This window comes from Hakea prostrata, chromosome 6 (genome assembly GCF_041222555.1).
Source record: "Hakea prostrata isolate BN-2017 chromosome 6, UWA_Hpros_2, whole genome shotgun sequence".
NCBI classification, from domain to species: Eukaryota; Viridiplantae; Streptophyta; class Magnoliopsida; order Proteales; family Proteaceae; genus Hakea; species Hakea prostrata.
The window spans coordinates 264,651-275,559 of NC_142605.1; the positions used below are offsets into that span (position 1 = coordinate 264,651).

The 10,909-nt window shown below is 41.7% G+C and overlaps 2 protein-coding genes across 2 annotated transcripts; both read left to right on the top strand.

The window, feature by feature from the left end:
- The first annotated feature begins 4,162 nt into the window (after window positions 1-4,162).
- LOC149012066 (uncharacterized) lies at window positions 4,163-4,909 on the top strand. Its single transcript, XM_089158982.1, has one exon. It carries the CDS (start codon window positions 4,163-4,165, stop codon window positions 4,907-4,909), a length of 747 nt encoding a protein of 248 aa, XP_089015108.1.
- A 5,024-nt stretch (window positions 4,910-9,933) lies between these two features.
- Window positions 9,934-10,689, top strand: LOC149012067 (uncharacterized). The gene has a single exon (XM_089158984.1). The coding sequence runs from the start codon at window positions 9,934-9,936 to the stop codon at window positions 10,687-10,689; it is 756 nt and encodes a 251-aa protein (XP_089015110.1).
- Window positions 10,690-10,909: the final 220 nt, after the last annotated feature.

A 10,909-nucleotide genomic window follows, 5' to 3' on the forward strand; every position in this document is an offset into this window, starting at 1 on the left:
TTAAAGAAATCTGGACCAATTGTAGTCGTTTTGCAGCTTATTTCCGAAACCCGTGGGACAAGCTTGGCCGTATGACTTGGTCCCCATTTTGCTTTTCATGGTTCGGATTATGGAAGATGTTCTGTTTTGTAGTATTCCAGCATTTAAGCTTTCCTTGAGTTGTAAGAGGTTAGGCCTCCTTGGGGGATTAACAGTTGTGGTGTGGTTTTACATCTTAATACAACTTATAAATGAATTTGCATGCTGGATCTCAAATTTGAAGACAAATTAGTCTGCAAGCGAACATGAAGTCATTGACTTTTCAGTTCATGGTATTACCAATTGAAGATCAATCTACAAAGCATGACCATGGAGTGGGTCCATTCCAGCTCCTCATGAAAGGGAAGCAGAGAAGTATAAAATACCAGCTTCTTCAATTATTAATCAGAATTTGATTAATTTGAGTTTCAAGGATTGAGTAGTTCCACCCCCCCCTCTCTCTCCCCCTCAGGTTCTGGTTTCCTTGCCTGAGTATGTTTAGTTCTTTCAGTTTTTAATATAGCATCATACATAAAGAAAATTTGTACGAATGTTTATTTTTCTCCACCATGGTTCGACCTCAATTTCCTTTATGGGAGCAGGAGAGAGAATCATATATGGGGGAAAATAAGAATTCTTCTTCTAATTATAATAAAAAGGAACCCATCCTTTAGATGGTCGTTTAACAAGGGAACTCCTGAGGAGAAGATATCTGTTTTAAGTAGAAAATGGCATACGTGCCTGCTTTTTGTTTTTCCTACATCACTTGTTATGAATTATGATTGCATCATATAATTAAGCAAGAATGGCAAAGAGAATCTAGAGGAAGAGACCCACAATATGATGACGGAGTTTGGCTTTACGCCTACATCTCTAGGACTCCGGATGGAGACCAATCATTATATTAAAGTATCAAAGTTTTAATCTTACAGATTTTGGAGAGAAAATGTATGGTAAAGAGAGGGCTCAAAGCGGCGATCCACTTGATGTTATCCACGCCTGAAACCACACCAAGTTGTCGGGGAAACCCACCTTGAACAACAGCAGCGGTGGAGAGTCTTGAACGTCCGGTCACGTGAGAGGAGAGAGAATAGAGCCCAAAACAGAAAACCCAAACAGAAAATTACTGAACTTACAAAATGAACAAAAAACAAGTATATATATGCCCAGCCTAAACTGGTTGGTTTGGTGCCGGTCATGAAGGCTCAAGCCATGCTAACCATGGTTCAATATCAAGGCTGAAATTACAGATTAGCCTACTACAATTCTCCCCTTAATCTATAAGACCTCTCTTCCATATAGTGATTGGACTTCAACCAAAATCATCCAAGTGTTCTTACAAGACAAAAAAGAATAGGAGCACAATAGTACAATGCAAATATAAAATATGCAAAATACTTAAACATACACCTTAACATGCAAAAAAATAGACGCCTTACAGGCACACATACAACAGGTAGAGAAGACCTTAACCATGACTCAAATGTCTACAACTCTGACCAAAGAACTATCGACAAAACCTGAAAAAGAAGAAGAAGAAGAAGAAGAAGAAGAAGAAGAAGAAGAAGAAGAAGAAGACACAAAATATCCACAAGACACACACCACAACCTAAAAAAACAAATAATATACAACTTAAGACGGCAGAAAATACATATAGCTAAAAATAACATCTCCAACTCCCAACAAGTCAAGACAATGCAGGAACTTGGAAAAAGGCAATGCCTTTGTACCACAATCTACAAGATTATGCTCAGTACTTGCCTTTTGAATCAAAAGCACACCATCAGTTAATTTCTCTCTAAAGAAGAAGTACTTAATATCAATATGCTTAGTCTTATCTTGACAAGAAAATAGTACTTTGATTATCAGTAAATGCAATAGGTTTCTTCTTCAAAACACACAATTCACACAACAAATCATGTAACCATATACACTCCTTCCCACACTCAAATGCAACAACAACCTCAACCTCAATAGTAGACAAGGCAATCACAGACTATTGTTGCACCTTCCAAGTGATGCAATTACCAAATAACATAAAGAAATAAGAAAATAATAATTTCATGTTATCTTTATTACTAACTTAATTAGAGTCAATATATCCTTTAAGAACTAGGTCATCAGATGAGCTCTTGAAATACAAGACCTTTATTAACAATACTTCTCAAATACCTTAAGAGCTACTTGAGAGCAAGCCAGTGCTCTTTATTAGGATTGGACATACACAGACTCAGCACACTCATAACATGAGCAATGTCAGGTCTAGTACATATCATAAGATACATAAGAAACCCCAAAAGACTAGAGTAAGGGACTTTAGACATTTCATTCTTTTCAAAACTAGTTTTAGGACTGATATGGGAAAAATATTGTTGAATCAGGTCCGCCCGAGGTTCAACCCTTGACCCCGGTCGGGGACGAACCGACCTATTCAGACTCGAATCAACCAGGTTCAGAGATGGCGTATTCAGGAAGAAACAACGGCTATCAGGAGCTATGCTCGAGACCGAGATTCCTAGGATGTATAACTAGTCAAGGTGACGGTTATCAACTCTTGCTGAACGGAAGATCGTGTCAACTTGAATAACGGCCACGATCATAGCATCAAGATCATGCGATCAGAGGAAGTTTTCCGTTACCCCACCAACAGGTCTAATCGTTTGGATCTAACAGTCGTCAAAAGAAGGCACATACGAATTCAACGAGTAGGATATGTAGGTAAACTCTATATAAGACATCACCAACGTACGAAGAAGGTATCTGAATCGTATTCCCAATTATCGTATTCTTACTTTCGCTCTACATCTAGTCAAAGCCTTTGTGATCAGTTCATCAACTGACATAGCCATTGAGGTGGACTCCCGACCCCCATGGTCGGGCCACATCTAACGATTGCTTTGCAGGTCATTCTTACATGATCTAAGGGCTGAGCAGATTTTGGACGCATCATTTGGCGCCGTCTGTGGGAAACACTTCAGAAAGTCATGGTTACTAGATTAGCAGCAGCGGCTGCGGCAGCTCAGCGAGATGCTGACATTCAACTTCCTAGTGGAAACAATCCAAAGTTATGGCCCAAACATGCGTGGGAATTCCCGAGAGCGAGGTAGAGAGCGGCGAATGGGGGAGTTACCCGGAAGAAACGATCGGTATGTCCGACCACAATCAAGCTGAACCGGGTCCGCAACGAGGTTGGCCAGGGGAGTATGTACTCACTCGCCAACCTCAAAACGATTAGGTCGAGAAAGTTATCGGACCAGTGGCGGACGTCTGGTTCACATTGGCCATGAGTTGGTAAATATTTATCAAAGGTTGGGATTGCTCTCCCGAGGGAAGATGGCTGATGACATTTATTCGGTCATCAGGAAAACCCCTTTTGCGGAGGCAATTGCTGGATTTATGTTTCCTTACAATTTTCGACTCCCAACTTTCTCTTCGTTTGATGGTTCGGGAGATTCTGTTGCCCATATCAGTTATTATCAGCAAACTATGGCTGTGGCTAGTAATTCAAGACGAAATCCTTTGCGGGTATTCGGTTCATCTCTGACCGGTGCGGCACATAAATGGTTTTCAAATCTTCCTTCGGGAAAAATTGCCGATTTTGAGGAATTGGTGCGAAAATTCATTGGTCGTTTCCAGAGTGGAATCTAGATAAAAAAGACGGAGGAAACTCTGGTTACTATCAAGCAAGGGAAGAGTGAATCAATTCGGGAATACCTGAAAAGATTCAACAAAGTTACTATGGAAATTGAGAATCTAGATGAACAAGTAGCTAAAACTGCTTTGTTCACTGGACTCACGAATTGGAGACTCTTGGAGTTATTACTTCAAGACATGCCAACCACTTATGTTGATCTGGTGCAAAGGTGTCAAAAGCAAGCGGAGGTGACGGAGATTCTGGATGTGCGTCAGGGGGACACGAAGGCCTCCACCAAAGAGCAGAAGGCTCTTGAGGAGAAATAGAAGCCTAAGCAACCCAATAATGATCGGGCCTGAAGGCCTCATCCAACATGGAGGCAACGTTCTCCCGATGAAGGGGAGTACACAGCATTGAATACTCCTCGGTCGGAGATCCTGGATATTATAAAAAGACAAGATATTTTGAAGTGGCCTCCCAAGGGCGTTTCAAAGCTCGGAGAACGCAACATGGAAAGGTATTGCTGTTTTCATAAAGATTATGGGCATTATACTAATGATTGCAGACATCGGAAGGCCGGCATTAAGAGATTGATCTCTCAAGGACATCTCTCAAGTTTCATTAAGGGACGACCGCTAGAGCCAAGAATAGCGGTCGAGAAGAGAGATCGTTCGGGAAGCCGAGAGCGCCAGGTTGAGCCTCCCAAATCGAAGAAGGGAAAAAAAGTGGTCGGCACTTGCCGATCTCCTATCTTAATCATTTTTGGGGGACCCGAACCGGAGTCACTTCGCAAGTTGAAGTCCAAATCAAAGTTCGTTGGAATTGGAGAGGTGCAGAAGCGGAAAAGGTCGAACAGTGAAAATTCGATCACCTTCGGTGATGAGGACGAAAGAGGTATTTGCACACCCCACGTCGATGCCATAGTCATCAAGGTGGAGATTGGACGTCGGGAAATGCACAGAGTATTGGTTGACACTGGCTCTTCTATAGATCTTCTGTCTTACGAAGCTTATCGGAAATTGAAGATCAAAGATGATTTGATGGAGCCATCATCCACACATTTGTATGGATTCGCTGGATCGTCTGCAGTGGTGGAAGGATCGGTTCAACTGGACCTTTTAGTAGGAAATTTCCCCAAGGAAACTACTATTCAGGTGAATTTCCTGGTGGTCCGAGAACTTCCGGCGTATAATGTTATACTTGGTAGGCCATCCTTGACAAAGCTAGGAGCGATGGTCTCAACACGAAGCATATGAATATCAAGTTCCCTACTGATAAGGGAATTGGCTAGGTGTCTTCTGATCAGAGAATCTCTCGGCAGTGTTACGTAGCTTACTTGAAGGACGAGGAGGGCCCGAAGAAGGCTACTGCATTACCAATTGAGATATGTGATGATCGGGATGAGGAAGAAACGCAAAGACCTAATGTCACATCCACCCTAAGGGTACCCTATCTGGATTACCCGGTGGAGTGATCCACAGCCCAAAAGATCAAGTTTAGGAACGATCATATCCATTTAGCACAATAATTTAATCAAAAGCAAGAACAATTCATTATATTTAAATAGTTTAGTAATAAAAGTCAAGAAAGGATCTCAGAAGGATCACAAAGAACATTAGAGTGTGGAAAATGATACCAATAAGATAAATAGTCAAAGTGTGAAAAGAAGGGGGGAAGCCCATTCTACGATAACAGCAGAAGGTAGGTCGAAATGAAGTAAATGTTACAACCAGTCTTAAAAGAAGGGAAAGGAAAGGTAATCAAACTAAATTACGGTTTCTTTTAACTTATACAATGTTTCCTAAATAACAAAATTATAAGAAACTAAGCCAGGCCACATCTGCTCCTAACAAATATCAGTCTCGGACTGCTAATCTTTATCAATGTGTTCACCGCCACCAATGTGGTACGAGTCACCAACTTGGTCTTCAGAGTGTTGACTGTCACAGTCAACAGTGGTAGTACCTGCAGGAGAGTCTAACAAAAGATGTTGCAAAAAGGAGTGAGTTCAAAAGAACTCAGCAAGGCAGGCCATTCCATAATAACATAACTTACATGATACAAAACATAGCATGATGCAATATGATATGAGACAATGATGATATATGATTCTAACCCTAAGTATACTAGTCTCTAAGGTAGACATGCTTTAAGTCATAGCACCATACTTCTTTGGGTCGTCAGTCACTCCCCCTCAATCATACAAGATATCTTGGGTCTGCCCGGGGAAGTTCAGTAAAGTTATCTAAAAAACCATGGTTGGGGATTTAGTCACCACTCTCTCACATCCGTTTGGTATGAGTATTGGCGCATGTCACAGTAAAGCCTAGCCCAATGCAAGTCATCTACTCAGTCATATCATGTCAGATCCAGATACTTCCATTCCTCGCCCCCGACGATCATTTCCGGTATCCTTCACACTAGAGTCAGCGTAATCCCGGATTACGGACTCATCAACCCTATTGGTCATCCACATATAGTAAACGGGAAGCTCTCACGTCCTCTCAAGGATTGGTTACCGGTCTTGAGTGCCCGTAAGCCCAAGTCTATCCATATGCAACCCTACCAATAAATGGCCCCTTTCGGGTATCCGCAATATAGTTCAAGTCCTCTCACGGAGTGGATACCGGTCTTGAGCGCCCTTCAACCATATTCTACCACGGGTCGTTTGGTCTCAATACCCTTCCGATTCGGGTCTGATACGACAAGGAAATATCCTGACCATACACCTAGACAATCCTATACATGTCATCCAATAACCCGGGAAAGCGTCGATAGGCATCTTCGGAGAACATCCCATACTATTCCCTCCGATGCCCAAGGACAGAAGCGTCAATAGGACACTCCCCAATCCCAAGTTATACCTAAGAAATCACATACTCAATTCCATCACATCACACATAAATGATATTTCATCATATGAATGAGATGTAATATAGCATGATCAATCACATATGTAATTAACAAGAACACATAATCATGATAACCAAAGTGATGTATAACATGGTACTACTATCTTGAAGAATATACAACAGCCATATGATGTTAGAAATACAACAATTAATGTGAATCTACAAAGTTTCCAACATAGAGGCATAATTCACATAATTCATGTAATTATGGTAATAACCGTCCTTACCTTAATCGAGTCGCAAATAAAATCAATGATCACCAAGTATGATCCCAAAATCAGTGTTGATACCCTAGATAACATACAAGTAACATCAGAGAAGAAAACAATCGAATCGGGGTTCAAACGGATCAATTCGGCTGAGTACAGGGGTATTAACAGCTCTTGGTTGACTGGCTTGGTTGACTGCCAGTCGACCAAGCAGTCGACCAAGACTTGTTAACCACAGGGCATAATTGAAAACTCGGTCCGAAACTGACATTCCGGTGCTCCGATCGACACGAAACTTGGAGGGCATGTTTATAACAGTATGAGGATACTACCCACCAGATTTCATGACGGTCCAATTGAAAACCCCCAATTCGAAGACCTATGTTCTATATGATAAATATCAAGAATCGGATTGGAATTGATTGAAATTGTAAAGAATGATGGGAACCAATTAAGGGAATGATAAGAACTAAATTAGAATCATGAATCCATATTAATCTAGGCTTAGCATGCATCTACATATCAGTTTTGAATCAAGGATAGGTTGAATTGAAAGAAATCATAGAAATGTAATGTAAGCAATCATGATGGGAGTATATCATGGCAAGAATGAAGTAATAATCATGGGATTGAAAGGGGAAGCACATGGCCAAGTGATTGCAAGGTTGCAGCACTTCAGCCATGGTCCCAAGAGTAGAAATTAATAGAAGATTGAGTAGATTAGAAGAAAAAGAAGAGAATCCATACCTTGAGCTGATGATTGAGGTGCAACACAAATGATTGGAGTCAAAGATCTTCAAAAACACCAAGAAAAGCCCAAGAGGGTCCAACTTCGTTCTCTGGAGTGCCAAAGCTTAGTTTAGGTCCTCATTCACGAGTTCCAAAAAGGTAGAGGCAAAATGGGAAGTGATTTAGTGAATATTAGAATTCCATTACTCTTGGTCGACTGGCTTGGTTGACTGTCAGTCGACCAAGCAGTCGACCAAGACATGACAGCAACTTCAGGAGTGGATTCGGGAGGCTATACAAAGTCAAATCGAGCGGGGTTTTCTCCTACAAGTCAATCAAGAAGTCTAGTTTCCAGAAATACATTAGTATCAAGCATTGGAGCTCGTTAGGTACTTCAAATAATTCAATCTTCTTCAATGCGCAGGCAGGATTGGCCAGACATGGTTCAGCAACTTCGGACAGGGATTTGGAAGGCTATACGGGGTCAAATTGAGCGGGGTTTTCTTCTACAAGTCCATCAAGAAGTCTAGTTTTATAAAATATATTTTTATTGCACACAGGATCTCATTAGGTATTTCAACTAATTCACCCCTCATCGGTGTGCAGATTCAAAACTAACACTGACAATGCTCTAAAGTGAGGGGCATCATTGTCAATGTCCATGTGCTTGGGCTCCGACACTAAATCATAAAACAAAAGGGTCCACAAGTCTCTTTTACCCCACTTTGGGTCTTCGGACCTACAAACATAACAGATTTCGGGCCGGGTCAAGGTTAGGATAAGGCCGGACATTATAGATCTACCCTAAGGGAAAGGTCTGGCATGACTTCCTAAGGCTTTCAAAGATAATAATATTGAAATCAAGGTCCAACTTCAGGGTCTAACATCAAACAAGTCTCTCTTCACCCAAAACAAATAGGGTGCCTTGGGCTAGGTTTGGGCTGGATTTCACACCTGAGCCAGTAGAAAAATTGGAGCGAATCTAGCTGGATCTTGAGGATGAAAAGAAAACAACTCATATTAGATCTGAGCAGCTGGAGGAGTTCAAGTCAGAATTGAAGATTTTCCTTCGGAAAAACAGAGATGTATTCACATGGTCTGCTGAAGACATGCCTGGGATAGATTGGCAGGTGGCAAAACACAAGCTTTGAATAGACCCAAAGGCCAAGCCGGTGATCCAAAGAAGAAGAAACTTTTCAATCGAAAAGCTTGAAGCTATTAGAAGTGAAGTTGAGAAGTTGAAGAATTCGGGATTCATTGAACCTATTTAATGCCCGACTTGGTTGGACAATGTAGTGATGGTCAAGAAAGCTAATGGGAAGTGGAGGATGTGTACTGACTACACGGTCCTCAATAAATCTTGCCCAAAAGACTGCTATCCTTTGCCTTGGATAGATCTGTTGATAGACGCTACAGTCGGATATGAGACCCTAAGTTTCATGGATGCATATTCGGGATACAACCAAATTCTTATGAACCAGGAGGATGAAAAGTTTACTACTTTCATGACCGATCGTGAGAGTTTCTATTACAAGGTCATGCCGTTCGGCTTAAAGAACGCTGGAGCAACCTATCAGAGATCAGTGAACAAAATTCTCAAAGACCTGATCGGGAAGAATATGGAAGCTTATGTTGACGATATGCAGGTCAAAAGCGTCGCACGTTCGAAAATACCAAATGAGGCTGAATCCGGAGAAGTGCGCGTTCGGCGTGTCTTCGGGAAAGTTTTTGGGTTTCATGGTATCTCAAAGGGTTATAGAGGCTAATCCAGCCAAAATACAAGCTTTGATTAACATGGAACCTCCAAAAACTGTTCGGGATGTGCAATGCCTGACGGGAAGAGTAGCTGCGCTGAATCGCTTCATCTCGCAGTCGAGAGAAAAATGCCTTCCTTTCTTCAAAGCCTTTAAGGATTTAAGGGGAAGCAAGGAAGCCCAATGGACGGATGAATGCCAAAAAGCATTCAAGAGTCTAAAGGAAACTTTAGGAAAGCCACCTTTGTTGTCCTGACCAGAGAAAGGAAAAACTTTACAGGTTTATTTGGCCACTTCAGCCTCGACTGTAAGTGTAGTTCTTGTTCGAGAGAAGGAAAGGAAGCAATGGCCTATCTATTTTGTTAGCCATGTGCTCCTAGATGCAGAGACACGATATTCACAGATTGAGAAATAGGCTTTGGGTTTGATGATTGCGGCCAGAAAACTTCGACCATATTTCCAAGCACACCCAATCGAGGTATTAACAAATTTTCCTTTGAATAAAGTTCTTCATAAACCCGATTTGTCGGGAAGAATGGTGGCGTGGTCGGTAGAGCTTGGTGAATCCCAAGTGAATTTCAAATCTCGCACAGCAATCAAGGCTTAGGCGTCAGTAGATTTTGTCGTGGAAACCACGACTCCAATAGAAGAAGAAATCGAACTGAGTACTCCAACCATGTGGGAGATGTACGTTGATGGTTCAAGCATTAGGCATGGAGCCAGAGCAGGTATTCTACTTAAGAATCCAGCAGGTTTTATCATTCGGTATGCATTGAGATTCACATTTGAGGCTAGCAACAATGATGCCGAATATGAAGCCTTGATAGCCGGACTATGTTTGGCGAAAGCACTGGCGATTGCTTATGTCACTATATACAGTGATTCGCAGCTGATAGTTAAACAGGTGCAAGGAGAGTATGGCATAAAGGAGCCCCGATTACAAAAGTATCAAGAAATTGTGCAGGCATTACAAAAAGAATTCAAAGATCTGAAGGTGTGTCAGATCCCAAGGAAGGAGAATACAATGGCAGACGAACTCTCAAGATTGGCTAACGCCAAGGAAAAGACACTCGACCCTTCATTTTACATAGAAGAGTTGGCCATTTTGAGCAATCAAGAAAAAGAAATATCTTATATCGAAACTGAGCGCTGCTGGATGGACTTGATCATAGAGTATCTTCGGGATGACAAGCTACCAGAGGACGTGAAGGAGGCCCGAAAGATTCGGGTACGAGCATTGAGATTTACTTTGTTAAATGGAAGATTGTACCAAAGATCTTATGTTGGTCCACTCCTGAGGTGCTTAGGTCCCGAAGGATCACAAACCGCTTTGGTAGAAGTTCACGAGGGAATTTGTGGGGTACATATGGGCGGTCGGGCCCTAGCCCACAAAATCCTGAGGCTTGGGCTATATTGGCCAAAGCTCCAATAAGCTACAATGAAGTACGTTTGTGCCTGCAATAATTGTCAAATTCATGCAACAGTATCAAAAAGACCGGCTAAAACCCTAACGTCAATTCTTGATCCTATCCCGTTTGCAACGTGGGGAATTGATATTATGGGAAAATTCACCTAGGCATCTGGCGGATGGGAATATCTTATTGTGGTGATTGATTATTTTACCAAGTGGGTAGAAGCAAGCGCTTTGGAAA

What these genes read in the sequence shown, in the direction of transcription:
- LOC149012066 (XM_089158982.1), top strand. Translation starts at nt 4,163, where the DNA reads ATGGAAAGGTATTGCTGTTTTCATAAAGATTATGGGCATTATACTAAT.
- LOC149012067 (XM_089158984.1), top strand. Translation starts at nt 9,934, where the DNA reads ATGTGGGAGATGTACGTTGATGGTTCAAGCATTAGGCATGGAGCCAGA.